The sequence below is a fragment of the Lucilia sericata genome, unplaced genomic scaffold (genome assembly GCF_015586225.1).
Source record: "Lucilia sericata isolate MDLA Ls3-8-SP2 unplaced genomic scaffold, ASM1558622v1 Contig000239F_arrow, whole genome shotgun sequence".
In the NCBI taxonomy this organism is placed as follows: domain Eukaryota; kingdom Metazoa; phylum Arthropoda; class Insecta; order Diptera; family Calliphoridae; genus Lucilia; species Lucilia sericata.
In genome coordinates this window covers 432,880-457,248 of record NW_023994266.1, presented here as the reverse complement: position 1 = coordinate 457,248, position 24,369 = coordinate 432,880, and the positions used below count along the sequence as shown (strand labels likewise).

Sequence of the window (24,369 nt, the reverse complement as noted above, 5' to 3'; positions counted from 1 at the left end):
TGAAGGTTCTAACCACGTCCCCTACTGCTAGTACGCCCTCTTTTTCCTTAAAAAGTCATATAGATCCTAAAGTGGGTCCTACAATATTTGAGGAATCTAACTGTTATATTTTCTCAGATATACTGATTTAAGTTTTTCTTCATATGGAAGGTGCCACGCCCACTATCGGACGCAAAGTTTTGCATACAAAATTTGAGGACTGCAGCTCTTTCAGTTTCTGAGATATACGACTTTTAATACATATTTTGTATGTGGGCGTGGCACGTCGCCCACTTAAAATATTGAAGTAAAAGTAGCCTATAGTTCCTTTGAGACATACAGGAAGAGACTTTGTAAATTTCAGAAAAATCGGTTAAGCCGTTTAGCTGTCTATAAAGTCCAAACAAACAAACATACAAACACACATTCATTTTTATATATATTAGGCTTCATTTCAAAAAATAAAATGTTTCCCATTTTTGTGATATCACAACTTTTTAGAAGGTTTTTGCATCAGTAATTACTATGCTGTAATAATTTTTTCAAAATTCCAACTCCTTCCTCTGCATATCTGAGGCGGAAACCACAGATTTTGAGCGACATTTTTTATAGAGCAGAAACTGTAGAATTGATAGGAAATCATGCTTTAATAATTGATTTTATAGGAAAAATCAATAAGAATGAGCTTGATTTCACAAAACACCATTGTTTGATGGGAAATTATTAAACCACAAGCCAACATTATAACCATCATAACTCCTAAAGGGATTACAATAAATTAAAAATTTTAACAATATTTTTTAAGGGCATTGAATATTATATTTACGAATGTTAAAATCAGGTTTTGAATTTTTTTTTTTTTTTAATTGCATTTTTTTCTTTTGCTCTTATGCATTTATAGTGCATCTAAATTCTGTCAAATTAAGTTTATATATCTTAAATTTTCCTGTAGAATAGTATACTAAAGTGAGATTTGAAATATGTACAGCAGTTTTCGGACTATAAAAAAATGTCGCCCAAAATCGGTATTTTGGCTGCAGATATGCAGATGAAGGAGTTGAAATTTTAACAAAATAATTACGTCAATATTAGCGCTGTTCCAAAAACTGTCATAAAAGGTATGATATCACAATTTCAAAAATATTGCGTGAAGCCTAATATATATAGATAATTTCAATTAATTACATTAAATAAATCTATGTAAAAGTTTGAAAATCTTAAAAATTTTCCGAAAAAAATAAGACTTTGTGATAATTTTGGAATTGTATACAAAATTGTGTTATGTCGATGAAATCGTCCCCCAAAGACCTTTCATATGATTTACATATGGTTTATTTGCAAGAAGTATGAAAAAAATCATAAAAACCTTAAAAAAGGGCCTTTTTAAGCTCTTTTTTAAGGTTTTTTTATTGACGAAAGGACAAACATTTTGAGAAATGTTATCTAAGAATGAACTAAATTTTCATTTTCGGTGGGAACATCAGCAACTTCCTTTTTGGGGACCACCTTATGTACATAGTAACAGGATTATTGCCACATCTGTTTAGGGAGAAAAATAATTTATAATTTTTTTGGCGCTATTTACCCTAAAATCTAAAAATGTCATAATGTAAATGTTTAATGGTTAAAATATAAAAAAATAAAATATTATTTCTGTATTTGTTTTATGACAAATCATATCGGTTTTGTGTTCGTCTAAAAAGTTGTAAAAAATGTCAATACAAATTTTCAGATTAAAAAAGATTTTACCGGAATTTTATACATATTTATTAACAACTTACCGCCTGCTAATGCTAATGGACTTTTGTCACATATACGTTTTCTTGTGGCGCTCATATTGGTAGAACTCATTAGAAAAGATTGCAAATCATTTGCACCATCAGAATCATCGTTACTATTATTATTGCTTCTATTTAAATCCGGCGTTGTAGACACTGATCTAATAGCATTTTTATATCGGATATGTGAAATGTTTTCCTAATACAATATGAGAAAAAACATAATTATTTTTTTTTTATACAGTAGTTATTAATACACAAAGTACTTGAACCTGTGACTCTTCAGGCATTACGAAGTGTTTAGTTAAATATAAATGATGCATCATGGCCTGTAAACGGTCACGTTCCTTTTGCAAGTGCATCTCGAGCTGAGAAACAACCTGCATTTGAACTCGAGCCTGTGCCGTCGAGCGATCATCTAAGCAGTGTTCAGTTTTAAGGTGCCTAAAAATAAAACGAATAAAAATTGTTTATGTTATCATAATTTTCACAACTACAAAAAGTATATACCCAGCTATACCGAGTGTGCTTTGCTACCCTAAAAACAATATAAACAACGTTTATGATTTTTCATATACATATACTTTTTATGGGAAGAAGCACTGTCATTTTTGATGGTCCACTATTTATATATGTACATTAGAGGTGCCCAAAAAATATCGATTTTTTTGGATGTGGCTCATTTTGGCCACAGATAACAGGAAACCGTGTCGGAAATCAATTGAAAAGTATAAAATTGATTAAATAAGAGGACTTTTTTTGATTTCTTTAAGATTATACCACAAAATTATATTTTCCTAACAATTCGACCAAAAATTGCCTATCCAACGAGGTATAAAACATTTATATCAAAGGACAAGCAACAAAGTCATTGACAATTTTCCAAGTCATATATTAAAAAAATTTTGCATTTTAAGCAGGGACGCAACGGTTATAAGAAAAATGTCAAAAAGGTCTCATTTAACAATTAATAGTGATGGATTTAAAATAAGTGTTATAATTAACCATTATTATAAGATATATTTGATTTTGGTCGTCGTAACTAATACCAGAGAGAAATATATTTTTTTGGCTACAAATTGGTTATATTTTTATACCCTCCACCACCATCAGTGGTGATAAAGGGTATATATAAGTTTGTCATTCCGTTTGTAACACCTTATGAAATTCTGAGTCGATTTAGATATGTCCGCCTGTCTGTCCGTCTGTATATAACACGCTCACGTTAAAACGAAGCAACGGCACTTTATGAAATTCACCCAAAATATTTATTGATATCCTAAGCATTAATAAATTAAATAAATTTTAGTTATCTATAACCAAAAAAATATTGTTTGCTAAATAACATTTATATATATATATTTCTCATGTTAATTGGTTACGGAGACTTAAATAATATAAATCTTATAATAATGGTAAAAAAGTCCCTAAATCAGCGAAGCGCAGAAAGAGAGACGCTAAGAAACTGTTATTGTAGTGGTGAGAAAATACTAAAAAACACTTAGAAAAAATATTGCCTAACTACGCTTGTTATGATCAAATTTCATAACAAGTAAATTTTACGGATAAAACATATTCAAAGAAAAATATATATTTCTTCACAAAGATAAAGTTTTTTATTTAAAATGTGTAAAAAAAGTATTAAAAATATTGTTTTTATGTGTTTTCATTCTTATGCATTAGTAAAATTTTTTGAAACAAAGCGACATCAACCTACACTTTTGAATGCTGTTAAGCAACTGAAGATAATTTTTTGTTTTTTTACGCTCTTGCTATGAGTTTACATTCAGATTACATTACATTCAGATTTTTTGTGAATAATGCTTTCTGATGTATGATACAATGAAGAGCAAATATATTAAAATTATTTTTTATTAAATTTCCTACGAAACCTACATTTTTCTTACCATTCGCAAAGGGAAAAACTTCTTCATTTTTTATATCGAATAAAAGCTCCTTCTACATTTCCATGTAAAGGAACTAGTTATCATTTAATTATCAACAATTTTCACACAAATCATTAACTGGGCAATGTCGTTTATATCAGTACTTTCATCTAAACATATTGAATAGAATTCTATTCCTTAAATTTGAGTAGATGAATTCACTGATATTTTCGGTTCATCGAATAATTACCAAAGAAGATAAGGGAAATTCATAAATAATTGTGCAAACTTCTTCGGACATTGGACTTTAACTTACATACATTTCGGACATTTAAAAATACATACACACACATACATACACCCATACATTTACACATACATACACATATTCATACATACATACACATATTCATTTATTAATTCATTCATGAATTAATTCATTAATTAATCAATTAATTAATTTATTCATTCATTCATTTATCAATTCATAAATTCATTCATTCGTTCATCGTTCAATTCATTCATCATTTACTACATACATTCATATATTTAAAAAAAATATATAAAATACGGATGGAAAATTTGACAGTCGTATGGCTCTCTTCATTTTTTGAAATGATTCAAAAAACAAGCAAGTCGCATTAGATCAGGGATGTATTTTTATGTAAACACATACAAAAAAAGTGAAACAGCTGTTCCATCTTACTTTGTTATTGTTTTATACCAATCGTGTAAACACAAAATAATATAAATCATACGACTTTTATTCTCTTTTTTGTCATACGGATGGAATTTCATTTTACTTTTTCATTAGACTTGTCGTACGTAAAGTGTGACCGTGTGAAGGTCCCTTTAGTAATTTTTTCAACATATTTGCGAAATAAAAATGGCTATAACCAGGGTGCATTCATAAGGTGAATTGAATTCAACAGCTGATCACTAATTCTTTTATTTGAGGTAGACACAACTGTCAAAGCACACCATTTAATTTTTTAATAAGCTATAATTTAAAATTGTATTCTTATTATATTGGTGGAATTTTGTATACCCTCCACCACCAACAGTGGTGATAGACATGGAATGATTTGTCATTCCATGTGTAACACCAAGAATTATTCATCTGAGATCCAACAAAGTATATATACTCTGCGTCTTTATCAAATTCTGAGTCGATTTAGCTATGTCCGTCTGTCTGTGTAAAACACGCTCACGATAAAACGAAGCAATAGGATTTAACCAAATTCACCAAAAATTATCCTCAGTTTCCTAAGTTATTTGGTATTGAAAATGGGCAAAATCGGTTGACACCGGGAAAAGTTATGAATCAAAATTTAAAACAATCTCGAAAAAAACAAGAATTTTTTACACATTCTGATGTAATTTTCTCGAAAACTATGCAAGATAATTCCACGAAAATCACCACACATTAGTTTCTATAACAGAGCTTGATCCCTGCTTAAAATTGCCACAAAATCTGACCACAATTTCATATAACTCCCATATAAAAGTACATATTCCCGGAAAATGAGTTTTTTGTTAATAACTTCCGTCACAATGTCGATATCTTAACAAAATTTTACAAATTAAAATCTTATGTCAATAGAACTCATTCGGAGAAAAAATTTTCTGGATCGGTCCATAATTGCACATAGCTCCCATACAGGGTCCCCTCCCGAAAATCACTTAAACGCGCAAAACTCATTACTAAATTAAGATATAAATATAAAATTTGGTACAAGTATTGCTCTTATATATAGAAATATTACTGTGAAATTTTTTTCTTACCGCTCCATAATTGGTCATAGCTCCCATACAAGGTCCCCTCTCGAAAATCACTTAAACGAGCATAACTCATTACTAAATTAAGATATTCATATAAAATTTGGCATAAGTATTGCCCATATGCATAGAAATATTACTGTGAAAGTTTTTTCCGATCGGTCCATAATTGGTCATAGCTCCCATACAAGGTCCCCTCCCGAAAATCACTTAAACGCGCATAACTCTTTACTAAATTAACCCTTTCCGTGGTTTTGTCGAATATATTCTACATTACAATAGACTGTGTTTTTACGCATTTTTTTGGTATAATATTTAACTTTAGTTTTAATTTGTTTCTTTTAAATGAAAATGAAGACTTTATTATATTTGTAATTGAGATTTTGAAAGATCTTCCGTATTTTAAAATATTTAAAAATCAGATTTTAAGAAATTGTCACTTATGACTACTTTTTAAAACGTGCTTTCTAACAACGCTTAAAAAACAGCTTCATTTAATGGCCAAAAAAATTGTATTTTAGGAGATCGGACTATGCAGATTTAAATTGTATTGTATTGAAAGAAGTTTAAGAAGACATTTAAAAAAAAAATCATAAAAAAATATTGGTGGTACTTTTTGGAGACTGTTTTTCGAATGTCGAATATATTCGACATTTAATTTTGACCTTCTATAACTCACTAGGGAAAACTCAAATTAAAAAAATATTATTTATCCTGGATTCAGCATACTCAAATTATCTTAAATATAAGTTTTCAAGTTTTTTTCTAGACATAAATTATTTTTGACCCTGAAAGGGTTAATACTTGTGCCAAACATATAAAGTTTGGCACAAGTCAACACAAGTCAATTGCCATATACAGAGAAATATTACTGTGAAATTGTTTTCCTATCGGTCCAGACCTGATCATAGCTGCTATACAAGGTCCCTTTCAGAAAAACACTTAAAGGCACATAACTTATTACCAAACAGCGATACCCATAAAATATTTGGCATAAATACTATTTTTGTACACATAAATGTTATTTCAAAATTTTTTCACGAATGGTCCATACTTGGTCATAGCTCCCATACAAGGTTCCCTCCCGAGAATCACTTAAACGCACATAACTCATTATGTATTTTGAAAATACTTAAATCTTTCACACACTTGCATACATGCAAATTACTAAATATCGCTAAGCGCTATAAAAATATAAAGAAACTGGCGTTTGTAATGTTCAATAAATCATGGAATTGTAATAGATTTAAGCTGTTTAAATCTTTGTATTTTTTCTATTCAAGACATGAGAAAACTTATTTCCACAAATATTTGATCAATTAGAAAAGTATTAATATATGTATAAGTAGGGGGTAAGAGGGTATTTAAGACTCGGCTCAGCCGAATATAGCACTCTGACTTGTTTCTATTCAAGACATGAGAAAACTTATTTCTACAAATATTTGATCAATTAGAAAAGTATTAATATATGTATAAGTAGCTGGTGGATGGTATTTAAGATTCGGCTCAGCCGAATATAGCACTCTGACTTGTTTCTACATTGCATTCGTCTTTGGAACTCTCTGCCGTCATCTATTCAATTTGAAAGCAATGCAACGCAGTTTCGGAAATCAATTTTTAGTTTATATAATTAATATACCCTTTGAAATTTATATAAATTTGTTTGTGTTCTTTGATATTAAATTGTTTGTTTTTATATTACATAATAACTATTTCCAATAAGCTCATCCTGTACTATAATTATAAGATTATTAGTCTTGTTGTATGGGAAAACAAAATAAATATATAAATAAATAAAGAAATGATCCATAACTTTTTTCGATGTGAACTGATTTTGCTCATTTTCTATACCAAACTGCCTAGGACAATAATAGATATTTTGGGTGAATTCCGTTAATTTCTGTTACTTCGTGTTAGCGTGAGAATGTTTTATACAGACAGACAGACGGACATAGCTGGATTGATTCAGAATTTCATAAGCTCCAAGAATATATAAATATACATTGTTGGGTCTTAGATGAATATTTGTGGGTGTTACACACGGAATAAAAAAGTTAAATATACCCTCTATCAACACTGATGGTGATGGAGGGTATAAAAAAGATTTGCTGCTAATGCCTGAAAATACGTTTTCTAGATGCAAATATAGATTACATATCCATAACTCGGGGAGGGCTTTGTAAAATGTGCGGAATGTCGAAATGGAATGCAAAAAATGTATATAAACAAGTCAGAGTGCTATATTCGGCTGAGCCGAATCTTAAGTACCCTCCACCAGCTACTTATACATATATTAATACTTTTCTAATTGATCAAATATTTGTAGAAATAAGTTTTCACATGTCTTGAATAGAAAAAATACAAAGATTTAAACAGCTTAAATCTATTACAATTCCATGATTTATTGAACATTACAAACACCATTTTCTTTTTATTTTTATAGCGCTTAGCGATATTTAGTAATTTGCATGTATGCATGTGTGTAAAAGATTTAAGGATTTTCAAAATAAATATATATAATTTTGTTCTACACAAATTGATAATGCAACGAGTTAACTACGGTTAAAGCGCTTTTAGGGTCAGGACATAGTATGGGAGATATGACCAATATTATAGACCGATCGTAAAAAATTTTTTAAGCAAAATTTCTGTTCATAAAAGCTATATTTCAGTCAAATTTTGTATCTATATCGTAATTTAGTAATAAGTAATGTGTGTTTAAGTGATTTTCTGAAGGGAACCTTGTATGGGACCGACCGCACCTATGTTATGAACCGATCGTGAAAAAATCTTGAAATAGAATTTTTGTATACAAAATTAATATTTGGGCCAAATTTTTTATCAATAGCTTTATTTGGTAATGAGTAATGTGCGTTTAAGAGATTTTCGTAAAAGGACCTTGTATGGGAGCTATGACCAATTATGTATATAAAGACAAAATTTAAAAATTCTGTATCTATATCATTATTTGGTAATGAATATTGTGCATTTAAGTGATTTTCTGGAGGGGAGCTAGTATAAGAGCTATGACCAAATATGGACCGATCGTAAAACAATTTTATAGTTTAATTTATGTATATAAGAGCAATATTTTTGCTAAATGTATGGATATCAATATTTTGTAATGAGTTATGTGCATTTAAGTGATTTTCGGGAGGGAACCTTGTATGGGAGCTATGACCAAAGTTGGACCGATCATGAAAAAATGCTCAAATAACATTTCTGTGTACAAAAGTAGTATTTATGCCAAATGTTTTATGGGTATCACTATTTGATAATGAGTTATGTGCCTTTAAGTGTTTTTCTGAAAGGGACTTATGGACCGATAGGAAAACAAATTCACAGTAATATTTGTCTGTATATGAGCAATGCTTGTGCTAAACTTTATATAAATATCTTAATTTAGTAATTAGTTATGTGCGTTTAAGTGATTTTCGGAAGGGGACCTTGTATGGGAGCTATAACCAATTATGGACCGATCGGAAAAAACTTTCACAGTAATATTTTCGTGCATATGTGGATATCTTAATTTTGTAATGAGTTATGTGCGTTTAAGTGATTTTCGGGAGGGGACCTTGTATGGGAGCTATGACCAATTATGGACCGCTCGGAGAAAAATTTCACAGTAATATTTTCGTGCATATGAGCAATACTTGTACCAAATTTTATGTGGATATCTTAATTTTGTAATGAGTTATATGCGTTTAAGTGATTTTTGGGAGGGGACCTTGCATGGGAGCTATGACCAATTATGGAGCGCTCGGAGAAAAATTTCACAGTAATATTTCTGTGCATATGAGTAATACTAGTACCAAATTTTATATGGATATCTTAATTTAGTAGTGAGTTATGCGCGTTTAAGTGATTTTCGGGAGGGGACCTTGTATGGGAGCTATGACCAATTATGGACCGATCAGAAAAATCTTTCACAGTAAAATTTCCTTGCGTATGAGAAATACTTATAACAAATTTTATATGGATATCTTAATTTAGTAATGAGTTATGCGCGTTTAAGTGATTTTCGGGAGGGGACCTTGTATGGGAGCTATGACCAATTATGGATCGATGGAACAAAAATTTTACAGTAATATTTCTGTATGTGAGAGCAATACTTGTACCAAATTTTATATGGATGTCTTAATTTAGTAATGAATTATTTGCGTTTAAGTTATTTTCGGGAGGGGACCTTGTATGGGAGCTATGTCCAATTATGGACCGATCCAGAAAATTTTTTCTCTGAATGAATTCTATTCACATAGGATTTTAATTTGTAAAATTTTGTAAAGATTTCGAAATTGTGACGGAAGTTATTAACAAAAAATCCATTTTCCGGGAATATGTACTTTTGTATGGGAGGTACATGAAATTGTTGACCGATTCTGGCAATTTTCAGCAGTAGTCAAGCTCTTGTGTAGAAACGAATGTATGGTGATTTTCATGGAATTATCTTGCATAGTTTTCGAGAAAATTACATCAGAATGTGTAAAAAATGCTTATTTTTTCGAGGTTGTTTCAAATTTTGATTCATAACATTTCCGGATGTGAACCGATTTTGCTTATTTTCCAAACTGCCTAGGATAATAATAAATATTTTGGGTGAATTTCGATAATTTTTGTTGCTTCGTGTTAACGTGAGAATGTTTTATACAGACAGACAGACAGACAGACAGACGGACGGACGGACAGACGGACATAGCTAAATCGACTCAGAATTTCATAAGGTCCAAGAATATATATACTTTGTTGGGTCTCAGATGAATATTTCTTGGTTTCTATCACCACTGATGGTGGTGGAGGGTATAAAAACACATAGTAGTATTTTACATATAGAGTTATACCGAACGACACGTTTTGGGGGTGGAATAGGTCTCCTTAGTAAATAAAAAGGGCAATTTTGAAGAAATTCTATTCAGATGTATTGAACATTTTCAAGTTTTTTATTTTAATGCATGCGCAAATGAAGACTTCACTCCAAAAATGATCAAAATAGGTTCAAGGGAACTCTCTCTCCCAGCAAAAAAAGTGTGGAAAAAGATGTAGAATTTTCATCACAACTAGTAACCCGAAGTGCTTCAAATTCAGGTGAAAAACCTATGAATTTTACATTAGCGTGTCATTGGAGGGATGTTGTTCATTTTTGACAACTTTGAACTACATCTAATCTTATCTTTAGAAGCTGTAAAAATCCGATATTTGTACGTCAAAAATAAACCACATTCTTTCAATGAAACGCTTATGTAAATTTCATCAAAATTTGAAGTACTTCGAATATTTTGTTTGTAGTGACTTTTTTTTCTACATCTCTTTTCTCATTTTTAACTGTGTTTTAATTTGTAAGTATATGTTTGGTTTATAAAAGCGAAAAGTATGCAATCGCATTTTTAGATGTGATTAAGTTGTCGTTTGTAAAGTATGACATCAATTATTTTTAGCTGGGAATAGTCGTAACAATGTTGTTGGTATTTTCTATGCAAAATCTCTATACAACTCGTAAGAAAATTTTTCATGTGTTTTTCAAATGTTGGAAGAAAGTTTAGTGTTGTCAATTGTTTATTTCAGCATATAAACAAAAAATTCAATCGATTTTGGCATAAAAAAACGATAAAGTGGTAACACAGAAATCACAAACAGACAGCTGTTTACCAAAACAAAAAAACTAAAATATTATTAAAAACAGTTTATTTATTAGTTTAAAATGTGAAATAAAGAAAATAAAAGGATTGCAAATTCAAAGAAATTAATTTGGTTTATTTCGCTTATATAAATTTTTATTTTTGACATTGTAATGTATGTTTGTTTTGATTGTTTTTTATCGTTGAAAATATAAATCTGTTCACAATCACTGTTACTATACTTTAGTAGGTACAATATACAACTTGATTGTGAATTGAACAAATGTGTATTTTTAATTGGAAATTTTAAATTTTGCATCGTACATACGCATCGAGCTCTCAAATGATGCTCTTGCAAACGAGAATGTTTTTATATTTAATACCTAAGTAGAGTGCTCCAAGCTTGTATGAAGGAAAAAAAATTTTATCCGACAGGCCGTCCCCCCCTCTGGAATTGTTCTATGGGTTGTAAAACTATGTCATGCAAAAAATTAGGCTGATAGGATAACGTTAACAGGTGCCGCAACGGCTCAGAAGTTTCCAAGTGCATTTACAAGGGGAAAAAATCGATTTTTTTCAGTTTTTGCTCAAATTTTGCAACTTAATAATAAACTTTGCACTTTATTGTAAAGGAATCGTAATGTGCACAGAATAAGCATTTCAGAAAGATATAAAACACAAAAATTGGTTGAAAATTTTTAAAGTTATTGCAAATTCCCCAGGCCATTAACGTGTCTCACAGCACATGAATTCGAAATGTGACAAAAAAATTAAAATTTTTTAGGACATATTGTAAAAAAAACCATTTTGTTACTTAAAATATACTAAAAATTACTTGAATACTAGCTTTTGTCCTTATACGATAACGCAAACTTGTTCTCAGCTATGGTCAAAAAAGTTTGATTTTTTCAACGCCCGTTTCAAATCTCCAATTTCAGTTTTTTTGAAACTTTGTTAAACAAATTTTAAAATTTTTAGAAGATCTCATGGGAATTTATGGACAATAGATAAGGGAATAAAACGGTAAAAAATTAGATCAATAATTCTTACAGTTTAGCTGTACCTGCGATTTGAACTCGGCGGATTTCGGGAAAATCGCATTTTTTTGTAATATATTAGAGAATACGTATTAATTTTTTACTGTTGTACATTTTAAACAAAGTATTTTCAGAGTATTATAGACCAGATAATATAAAATATATATTCCAAGTTTTATTCAAATCGGACATTCTTAAACCATAAAATGTGGAGTTCAAAGGTTAAATTTTGCTATATTTGGGAATTCTCAGTGCATCATATTAAAATATTATTTATTTGTTGGCCATATTTACCAAAAATTACTGGAATTTATCGTATAAAGTCCGATATTTAAAATAGAGTGAAAAAAAGGTAAATTAACACTTTAAGGCACTTGGGAACAATTTAACACCAAAGTTCAAAAATTTGAAAAAGCACTATCCATTTGAATAAAGCTCTATATAATTAGAGAAATAGCAGAAATATAACAAAAACGTATATATTAAGTATAAAAAATTATACTTTAACCCTTTTCGACTATGGAGTAAACTATAGGTGTACATTTTTAAAAGAAAAATTTTGTTTTTAAAACTGATAATTTATGTAGTCCATTTTTTCGGACCATTTTCGACATAATATGTCTAAAAATACAAACTTTATAGGTTCAAAAAGGGTTAATTCATAAGTTTTTATACCTAATATATATTTTTTTGTTTTATTTATGTTATTCCTCTAATTATATAGAACATTATTCAAATGGATAGTGTTTTTACGATTTTTTGATCTTCGGGGTTAAATTTTTCCCATGTGTTTTAAAGGGTTAATTTTACTTTTTTTCGCTGCTATTTTAAACATAAGACTTTATACTAAAAATTCAAGTCATCTTTATTAAATATGACCGACAAATACATAATATTTCGATATGGTACACTGAGAATTCCCAAATATAGCAAAATTTGAACTTTGAACTCCACATTTTATGGGTTAAGAATGTCCGAATTGAATAAAACTTGGAATATATATTTTATATTATCTGGTCTATAATACTCTGAAAATACCTTGTTTAAAATGTACAACAGTAAAAAATTAATACGTATTCTCTAATATATTACAAAAAAATGCGATTTTCCCGAAATCCGCCGAGTTCAAATCGCAGGTACAGCTAAACTGTAAGAATTATTGATCTAATTTTTCTACCGTTTTATTCCCTTATCTATTGTCCATAAATCCCCATGAGATCTTCTAAAAATTTTAAAATTTGTTTAACAAAGTTTCAAAAAAACTGAAATTGGAGATTTGAAACGGCCGTTGAAAAATTCAAACTTTTTTAACCATAGCTGAGAACAAGTTTGCGTTATCGTTTAAAGACAAAAGCTAACATTCTAGTTATTATAGATATATTTTAAGTAACAAAATGTTTTTTTACAATATTTCCTAAAAAATGTTAATTTTTTTGTCACATTTCGAATTCATGTGCTGTGAGACACGTTAATGGTCTGGGGAATTTGCAATAACTCTGAAAGTTTTCAACCAATATTTATGTTTTATATCTTTCCGAAAAGCTTATTATGTGTACATTGCGATTCCATCACAATACATTGTAAAGTTTATTATTAAGTGGCAAAATTTTAGCAAAATCTGAAAAAAATCGATTTTTTCCCCTTGTAAATGCACTTGGAAACTTTAGTGCCGTTGCGGCACCTGTTAACGTTATCCTATCAGCCTAATTTTTTGTATGACATAGTTTTACAACCCATAGAACAATTCTAGAGGGGGGGACGGGCAAAATTCGCAACTTCGTTTTTTTGGAGCACTCTAATGTACATATGTATTTTAATTTTAAAGCCTGTTAAGAAAAATTATCATTAAATGCCAGTGTTGCCAATATTTGTTCACCATTTCTCGTAAAACTATGTCACAAAACTGCTAGAAATCGCCATAGACTAGATTACAGACTAAACTATTTGACAATAGTCTACACCATATACTACATTATAGACGACACTATAAATTAGAATATAGACTAAACTATAGACTAGACTATAGATTAAACTATAGACTGGTCCATAGACTACACTACAGACTAGACTATAGACTAGGCTAGCATTTCGACTGGAATTTAGACTAGAATTTAGACTAGGACCTTATATGAGAGGTAGGGTGAATTTTTATACCGATTTTGGTTCATATAAAACACTAGCTATATCCAGTGTGCCACTTAACGATTTTGATGATTCTAACAATAATTGTTTTTGTATAGTGATATATGTATAATGAGATGTTATTTAAATTATTGCAAGTTCGTCAACAGTGTTGCCAACTTAGTGCTTTTAGAACTATTTGCGGTGCTTTTTGATGTGCCAAACGCGGACAATTTTTCTCATGGTGCCCTTTTTCACTATAAGGCACTATAGTGGTGCTTTTCTAATTTTATGACAGTGCATTTAGTGCTTTTTATAATATTTTAAATCTTATTTTGTGATTTTCAGGAATTAATTAAGTTAATTAATCTTTAACATTTTCTCTATAAGGTTAAGAAAACATATAATTATACCCTTCACCTTCGTGAGAAGGGTATATATAAGTTTGTCATTCCGTTTGTTATTTCGATAATATAATTTTCCGGCCCTATAAAGTATATATATTCTGGATCCTTATAGATATCGGATTCGATTAAGCCATGTCCATCTGTCTGTCTGTTAAAATCAAATTTCTGAAGACCCCAGATATCTTCGGAATCCAAATCTTCAATAATTCTGCCAGACATGCTTTCGAGAAGTTTCCTATTGAAAATCAGTCCATAAATAACTGAGATATGTGCAAAAATCTGAGACTACCTCTGAAAATTTCCTCAACAAATTATAAAAAAAGCATAAAAAGCAGGGATGGCAAATTTGGTACGATGGTACTTTTTTTGATACTATTTGATGTTCAAAAGTACCGTGATACTCCCGAGTCTTATTTGATACTCTCAGGGCCAATATCTCAACCTCCGGTTATCGTTTAACAGGTGGATATACCGCTTGTTAAAATAATTTTTGTATGTAAAATGTCAATTTATCGTTTTGATAAAACATAATCAGACAATGAGAAAATAGGGGTCAAAGTATCTTTAAAAGTTCAAATTTGAAATTCTAAGACTGTTTTGAAATCTAGTTTTAAAAGCCACTTTTTAGAAGTATGTTTTGCAAATAACCAATGCAGCTCATTTCAAATTTTTATCTTGATTGACATTATATGAATATTAATCTAATTAAATTCCATTGTTAATATTATATGAGAAAATTACCAAAAATTTCAATTTTGATAAAATATTTGACTTTAAAACTAATTATTTCCAAATGATAGAAGATCGAAGGACTCAATTTCTATCTAATATAAAACGATATGTTTTGAAATTAAGAATTCAACCATAGATAATAAGAGAAATTTTTTGGTGAAAATTATTTGGAATTTAAAGCAAATTATTGTTTCATGTCATGGATGGTCTTATGTATGGTCTCATGTGTAGAATTTGATATGACTATTGATTTTTTAACAAATGAACACCTATGTACATCGAATTTTAATTTAATAACACATATGTGTTATTAAATTTGGGGCCCTAATAGGCCCCAAAATGGAAATTGCTGATGTTCCCACCGAAAATGAAAATTTAGTTCATTCAAAGATACCATTTCTCAAAATTTTTGTGAGACGATTTCAATGACATACACAAATTCGTATACAACACCAAAATGATTACAAATGTCGTAATTTTTCTGAAAAATTTTAAGTTTTTCATATTTTTACATAGAAATATATAATGTAATTAATTGAAATTATTTATAAACCTCAACTAAATTTCACCGAAATGGTTTTTTCTGTTTTTCGAAATTCTTTATGTTTTGTATTTTATCTTAATATTTTAAACTCTATTTTGTCCCAGGTATTCTATTAGCTATATTTATCTAACATACTTAATATGTACATCAGCATACGCGTAATTTCATTAGCTTTACAATGGTATATAACACTTTATGGTTTCATTCTATTATCAATCAAATTTTTCAGTTTAACTAACATAGTAACATAATTTATCCTAAATATCTACTTGTTTGTTACGCTTGCTTTGTAAATAACGATTTCTATGTTATTTTTTACATTATTTCGCGATGTTTTGGTAGCGTAAATAGGCTTCGATAAATTTTAATAAAATTTGATCTAGATTGAATTTTGAAAAACGGAAAAAACCGTTTCGTAGATTTTATTGATTTCAATTAATTTCAATCAATTATATTAAAATCATATATGTTAAAATGAAAAAATCTGAAACTTTTACGAAAAATTTAGATTACTTTTACTGTTACACAAAAATTTACACAAATCTGGTATGCCATTGAAAGCGTCTCCCCAGGACCTTTCTAATGATACTAAAATTTTATATCTTTCCTTTGGAAGAAATATGAAAAAAAAAATCATAAAAACCTCAAAAAAGGACCTTTTTATCCTTTGATCCAGCTCGCCAAATATTAACCCCAGGACAAAAATTTTGAGAAACGCTATCTTATAATCAATTAAACTTTAATTTTAGTTGAGAACCAGGCCATTCTAATTTATATAAGAGATTTATTTAATAAACTATAGTTACTAATATTTGTAGCTCAATTATTAGCGTATAATAAATAAATAAATAAGTTGAATTTCTAAATTCATCCTTGAGTAGGGCTAAATGTGGCCTGAATTTCTTTAAGACAGGATTTATTAAAATATAGCAAATTGTATCATGACTGATTTTAATATACATATTTACGAAGTACAATATCGGGGTAATATTTTTATGGTAGCTATATGATAACATGGACATTGAAGTTCATCAAATTATATCGAAAAAGTTAAGATTGAGGGACGGACAAAGATTCATTATATCAATATATGTATATTAGGGTGATCGATTCTGTTTTTCAATCGGTCATAAAACCGTTTTTTCTGATTTACCAGTGTCGGTTTTTTCTAAATGTTGATTTTTTCGAATATCGAATAACCCGGTTTTTTAACTTTTTAAAAGCCGGTTTCGAATACTTTTATTTGCTTTGTATTCAAAGATTACTTCAATTAAATTTTGAAATAAATAATAATACAGCCTGTCTAAATTTCAAGAAACTAGAGTATATTTTTCTAAAGCTCCTTTGGTTAAACTTTTTTGGTTTTCCTAATTATGAAAATTTACTTGTAAAATTAATTGGAATAACTGTTGGATAAAATTTTATCAATCTTAAGATTATATTCCAATTACAATAATTAATTTGTCGCTGAAATATTATAGCAGTGTTGGAATGCCTATGAAAATTTACTAAACAGGGACTTAAACTAAGATTATGATTCTTCCCAATTTTTTACATTAAAGAAATAATGTTTTTTTCAAATTAAACTAGATGTTTTTATTTACAATTATAATTATTTCTCTGAATTTGAAAAATATCAACCGGTTTTTTTCAAATGTTAACAATTCGAACTACTCGAAAACCGGTTTTTGGAAAATGTCGAATAATCGATCACCCTACGGTATATATAATACCTTTTCTACTTCTGTTGTTGATTATTTAAAAATGTCTAAATATGTGAAGGTGTATTTAAGAAATTAAAAACTTTCAGCAAAAAAAAAAAATATTTTAGTACTCTAAGATCCAAAAAAGTAAATATCTGAAATATTTTTTGATACTGAAACAAAATCTCATTTTCCATCCCTGATAAAAAGCAACAACAAGCTGATTAAGCAGTATTATGTTGGTAATACAGCTCATATTTGTTTGAGGGTGGTAATACAGTTTAAGGGTGGTAGTACAGTACAACGGTTCATATTTCTTTCTGCGCTAATACAGTTTATATTTGTTTGTGTACAGTGTGACCATTTTGGCATTTTTGCAGCTAGATTTAGCATTTTTTATTTTGATTTAGCTGTAAAATTTTAATTTAGCATTTGGCATTTTATTTAGCATTTTTATAAAATATTTTTAGCATTTTTAGCTTTTTTTGCAAACAAAAAAAAAGACAAATTTTTGCAAAAAATATTTATATTGGAAATAGGTTTAACCGGAAAAAATTAGAGTTAAATGTCTACCCAAACACAAGCAACAAGAAATATGAGAAATGTAATAATTTATATATAATTATAGTGTAATTCAAAATAATGCAAAAAGATTCATGAAGATAAATAACTTAAAATCACGCCAACACAAGTGAATACTTTAAAATGTTGTATTCTAAAATATTTTTCTGGAACCCAATGCTTTTTTAAATTCGAGGTGATAGAAATAATTCAAGAGATTTCATATATTTTTACAAATACGTTCAGTACGCTATTTTAAAAACTAATACTTTTTTTTGCTCATGGAATGAAACATATACTTTTGGAAAAGGCTATGTATGACGGTTAATTAACAAATTTTATTTTTTTTTCCTATACGAAATAAAGAGGTTTTAATTTTTATCATCCTTCAGGAGTTCTTGTTAATTTATTGAAAATAAGTATTGAAAAAAATCAATAATATATAATTAAGACTTTCTCATCCTACTTTCTGTTCTTTTATTTTTACCAAATTTTTAGTAATTTTGTTGTCACGTTTTTTTTTAATTAAAAAAAAAAAATACATAAATTTCGAAAATATTATTGACAATTTATTCCAGAATTACAAACTTACGGATTTGAATATATCTCTCAATTCATTTCATACATTCTCATATATATTTTTCCGAAAAAATCTTGGAAGTATGAGTTATAAACCTGACATCTATTCACCGAGATTTAAAATTATTTCAACGGAATTTTCAATATTTTTGTGACATGAAAACCATTTTTAAAGTGTTTTGAGGAAGACAAATAAAATTGTTTATATAAAAAAAGTAAAACTAGAAATATTATACTTTTCCTTCCGAAAACACATATAGGATTTATACCATGAGCAACTAGTGTAATTAATAGAGTTTTAATGTAATTTTTGCATTCAGAAATATTTTAAAGTTAGAGACATTACATGTTGCTAAATTTACAAAAATTTTTGAAATAATTTTTAGCATTTCTGTTTATCTTAATACCACGGAACTTAATTTTTTACCCTACTCCACTATAGGTTAGGTTAGGTTGATAGGAGGATGTATACTACATCAAATCCGAAGAAATACACCTAGGCCACTATCGGGCCTGTTGTGCGCTCCAATTCAAGAAAGACAAAAAAAAAATGTTCACTGGATGTATTATTTTTCCATGTTCAGAAACTCAGTTTCCTGGACGTAATTCCTAAGAATCTTCCAATCGGTGTTGGTTAAGAATGTTATAGATACTTGATATCTTGATACTTGACAATGGCAAAGAAAGTGCTCCAGAGTTTCACTGTCCTCTCCACATGCTCTACATTCGTCTGAATCCGCATGTCCAATTTTGTATAGATGTGCTCGTAGTCCTGTGTGTCCACTCAGAATACGTACCATCATACTAACCTCAGACTTGCTCATTTTGAGAAGATTTCTCGTCTTGCTCTCATCAGGGTCACCCCATAGAATCTTTGTGGTTCTACCCACCGTTTCATTATTCCAAGAGGCCTTGTGGGATTCTCTCATCCATATTTTTAATTCAGCTTTTATTGCGTCGAATGGTTTTGCGTTTGTCAGGTTAACTACATCGAGCTCCCTTCCCTTTAAAGCTATTACATTCGCCCTTTCGTTGCCGACTACTCCCGAGTGGCCTGGTACCCATATGATGTGAACCTTACCTCTGGGAGAGTATTCAGTTAAAGCTTTCTTACAATCCAATACGGTCTTAGATTTAACTCTATCACCTGATATCGCACAAATTGTCTTCTGGCTGTGGGTAAATATATTAAGCCCTGTGGGCGCCATATTTATTCTAATCCAATTTACACATTCCGTTATTGCTCGTACTTCTGCCTGGAAGCTTGTGTTATGATTAGGTAAACGGTGGTATATTTCTGTTTCTGGGTCTTCAATATAGAACCCCAGGCCCACTTTGTCCCCTAATTTAGAGCCATCCGTGTAGCAACGGATTCCTACTGGTATTTGCTCTAATGTTCCGCTTGACCAAGATATTCTATCTGGGATTAGTGTTTCAAAGTTTCCGACATATTCTGTGTCTGGTATGCGATCAGGCACGTCCGATGAATGTGTATAACCTTCCAATGTGTCCAGTATGCATTGTTGACGTGTCCTATAACCGTTTTTGGCCAGTTCGCCTAAAGTAAAGAGCCGTTCGGATGTAAGCGCCGCCTCATATCTTATATATGTTTCAATGGGTGGAATATCTAGCAACGTTTCCAGAGCCTTGGTTGAAGTAGTACACATGGCACCATTTATACCCAAGCAGCATGTACGCTGAACTCCCTGTAGTAGTTTGATATTACACTTTTTGTCCAAAGCAGTCCACCAGATTATTGAAGCATAAGCTAGAATTGGTCTAATTACACTTTTATAAAGCCAATTTGTCATAGTAGGACTAAGACCCCATTTCATGCCTATGGTTCTCCTACATATCGCCCAGCACCGATGTGCCTTGTTGATCCTATCCTCTATGTGGTGTCTCCATTTTAATTTCTTGTCAAGTATTACACCTAAGTACTTAACTTTGTCACCGGTATCTTCTTGCCCAGGAAGCAAGGTTCAGTATATGTAGAAATTTTTGTCTTTCTTGTGAAAAGACAGGTTTCCGTCTTTGAGGCCTCTCGGTTGAGCCCAGCTCAAGGCCGTATTCAGAGCCTCCTCAGCTCTTCTACACAAGTAATTTGGATCCTTTCCCTTTAAAAGTATTACGACATCGTCTGCATAGCAGACAGGTCTAAGTCCTTTCTCGGTTAGGGTCCTTAGGAGGCTATTAATCGTGGTAACCCAGAGTAAAGGTGACAAAATGCCACCCTGTGGTATACCGCGAAATACCTTTTTCCTGATAGTTATATCGTACATCTCGCAGCTTATCCATCTGTTCCTTAGCATGTCGTTGATCCAGTTACGGAGCACCCGGTCAACATAAAACTGATCTAGGGATTGGATAAGGGTATCAGTGTGCACGTTATTGAAAGCGCCTTCGATGTCAATGCATACCGCCAGCGTATACAGTTTGCTATCGAAAGATTCACCTATGTAGTGGACAACTTCATTTAAAGCGGTTTCCACCGATCGTCCCTTTACATAAGCATGCTGCTTATATTTAAGGTCTTTGTATGGTATGCTGCTTTTAACCATGCTATCGACTATCCGTTCCAAGGTTTTAAGTAGGAAGGACGTAAGACTTATCGGTCGATAGGACTTAGGTGTCGCATAGGTAGGTTTCCCTGGTTTGGGTATAAATATTACATTTAACTGGGGTATATGCCAATTTTAAGCATGCAGTGAATATCTGTGACAGATGTACGGAAACCAGTCCCGCCTCCATCTGCAAAAGTGCCGGGAAAATTCCATCCGGCCCTGCAGCTTTATAGGGAGCAAAGGTCTTGGTTGCCCCTTTAACCATGTCAGTTGTAATAACTATTTCCGTGTTACCCTCCCCTTCCTCCAATATCGGTTCATCTATGTTATTCGATATACCGGGTGGGAAATGAGAATCCATTAGGAGTTTCATTGTCTCCTCCATATCCTCAAGCCTCCTGCCCGTGTCATCGATCATAGATTCCGGTTGGACATGAGTTTTGGATAGGAATTTTTTTATCTTCGAAACGTCATTTACGCTATCTACCTGTTCACAGAAAAGTTTCCAGGAGTCTCGTTTGGCTTTTTGAACGATTTTCTTATATTCACCAAGTTTATTACGATACTCATCCCAGTATACTGCGGTCTTTTTACGCAGTGCCCGGTTAAATAGTTTGCGAAGAGTCTTCCCAAGGTTCCGGATCTCCCCAGTTACCCAGGGTTTTTCCTGGGCAGATCTCCGCTCTCGCAGAGGGCAGCTGTCCTCGAACGATTCAACCAGGGCACTTGTGAACGTTTCCACTTTGGCATCTATATCCTCTTTATTTCGACATTGAAAAGTGTCCTGACCTAAACGGTTCTTTAGTAAGGTCCCGAACATTGTCCAATTAGTTTTAGACTTATTCCGAAACTTTATCGGCTTTGGTGGTGGCCTTAGTATTTTGAATCTTATATACCGATGATCAGAAAGGAGTGCTCGTCCGAAACTCTCCAATCCTGAATTTCGTTTATAAGCTCTTCTGAACATATAGTTATATCTAATACTTCTTCGCTGATTCTATTGACGAAGGTAGCTTTATTACCTAAGTTCAATATTATCAAGTCTTTAATATTAAGGAAATCCATGAGGGCTTGTCCCCTGCGATTGGTGTTTGTACTACCCCAAGCTACATGGTGCGAGTTGGCATCACAACCTATTACAATTTTCTTATTTTTTCTTTGTGCCTCTTCAACCAGTTTCATCAGATCCGACGTTGGTGGTAGTGTCGGAGAATCGAAAGGCAGGTAAATAGATGCAAGGAATATGTTGCCACGACCTTGCTTCAGCACCGTTGCATCCGATGTTGATAATCCTGTTGAGAGGAGAAAACATAAGTTCTTGTGACATAAGATACATGTTCTCGGGCGAGATCCTGTATCAGCGTAGAAAAGTTGGAAATTTACGTGATTTATTCCAGAAACCTTGTTGCGAATCGTCCAAGGTTCCTGGATTAAAGCTATATGTATTTTACCTGTGTTGATTTTAGCCATCAGAGCGTTGGTAGCTGTCTCGCTCAGATGGAGGTTTATTTGGATAACCTCAATCATGGTCATCCATTAAACTGTCTTCCAGCGAGTTGGTGGTCACCTCCTCGCTCTTTGGATTTGACTCCTCCACTATACTACGTTTGAGTATACTAATCGGTTAAGAATCATTTTCTGAATCGATTAAGCCATGTAAGTCTGACCGTCTGGTAGAGGTCGAAATTTTCAAAACAATAAGCACGTATGCTTTTTGATCCAATGACAAAACCTTTTAAAAATGGTTAAAGTCCGTCCTTTATTTTACCTAGCCCCCATACATATACAAATGCCCCCATACAGAAAATTAGTTTAAATATATCGGAACCAAGGTTCAATTCAACATAAATGCTTTATTACGAAAAATAAATCAAATTGTATACTCATATGGTCAACCACGGCAGAATATACTTTCTTACTTGATATAAATTACAATGAATTTCAGTTACAAATTAATATGAATTATTCATAAAAACACTTAAAAAATTTTAGCATTTTTTTTTTGGCATTTTAAAATCAATTTAGCATTTTTTCTAGCATTATTTTGGATGGGATTTAGCCGCAACATTTTTTGAGACCTGGTCACACTGATGCTTTTGCTTGTGCTCATCCACTCTATCCACAAAAACAATACCAGTTGCTTATGGTTTTGAGTTGAATACTGTATTGTATTTGTTTCTTGCTCTCAAATAACTCTTGTACTCACTGTTGCCAGATTTGACGATTTATCGTCATTTTGACGATTTGACGATTTTAACTCTAAATTTGACGATTTTTTAAAATAGGATTTTTGTACTAATTTTAATATATTTTATCATTTTTCTGCCTATAATTTTTAGGAATGTCGATGTATTTGGAATATCCAATGAAAATGTTAAGAAAATGAAACATTATAATGTTTTAGATAATGTCCATTGATCGAATGATTTACGTAATAACGAACTCAAAAATGTTTGAGAATTTCTCTTTTTTTTTGGGCCAGCACTTAGGGGTTATTGAATCTAGAATAATTGGTAGTGGGAAGAAGGATAAAGGAAGTAGTTTTTTTGGACATTTGATTTAAAGGAGGAAATTTGTTTTGCATACGAATAATTAAAACATCTAATATACATACATTTACTGGAGATCATACCAAGTTAGTTTGCAAGAACTCAATGTAAAGTATTTTAAATCATATTTGCCAAATTAAACAGATAATGAACAAATGCATTCGTAATTCAGCTCTGTGGGGAGGAAGATCGTCGTGTGTCGTTGCCATTATCGCTTAAGGGGAATAAGGACTCCTTTTTGCTCCGCCTTCGAGAGTTTTACGTTTCAAACCGCATTTGTCAAATGTGTGACGTCGAATAACTGTATCGAGTTACAGTTTTTTGAAGACCATGTTGACCATATGTATTCGTGTTAACTTAACCTATGTTTTAATTTCGATTATTGTGGAGAACCAAAAAACTCAATTTGATATTCCGTCCAGTCGTACTGGCAACTATGGTTGTACTACAAATATTTTTGACTATTTGTTGTTACTTATAGTAATACAAAGAATCTATATTGATGCAGTATGTTTATTTATATTAAATAAGATTATTT

At 31.1% G+C, this 24,369-nt stretch overlaps 1 protein-coding gene across 3 annotated transcripts in view; it reads right to left on the bottom strand.

Annotated features, from left to right (window-relative positions):
* The window catches only part of LOC119602535, a 482,654-nt gene that overhangs the window by 30,228 nt on the left and 428,057 nt on the right, over positions 1–24,369 (bottom strand). For 2 of the 3 annotated variants that reach the window (XM_037954114.1, XM_037954116.1), the window contains exons 4-5: positions 2,024–2,201; positions 1,761–1,956 (exon numbers count right to left, since the gene is read on the bottom strand). In XM_037954114.1, coding sequence (XP_037810042.1) covers positions 1,761–1,956; positions 2,024–2,201 — 374 coding nt within the window. The remainder of the gene's footprint in view (positions 1–1,760; positions 1,957–2,023; positions 2,202–24,369) is intronic. The other variant, XM_037954115.1, reaches the window with a different exon arrangement.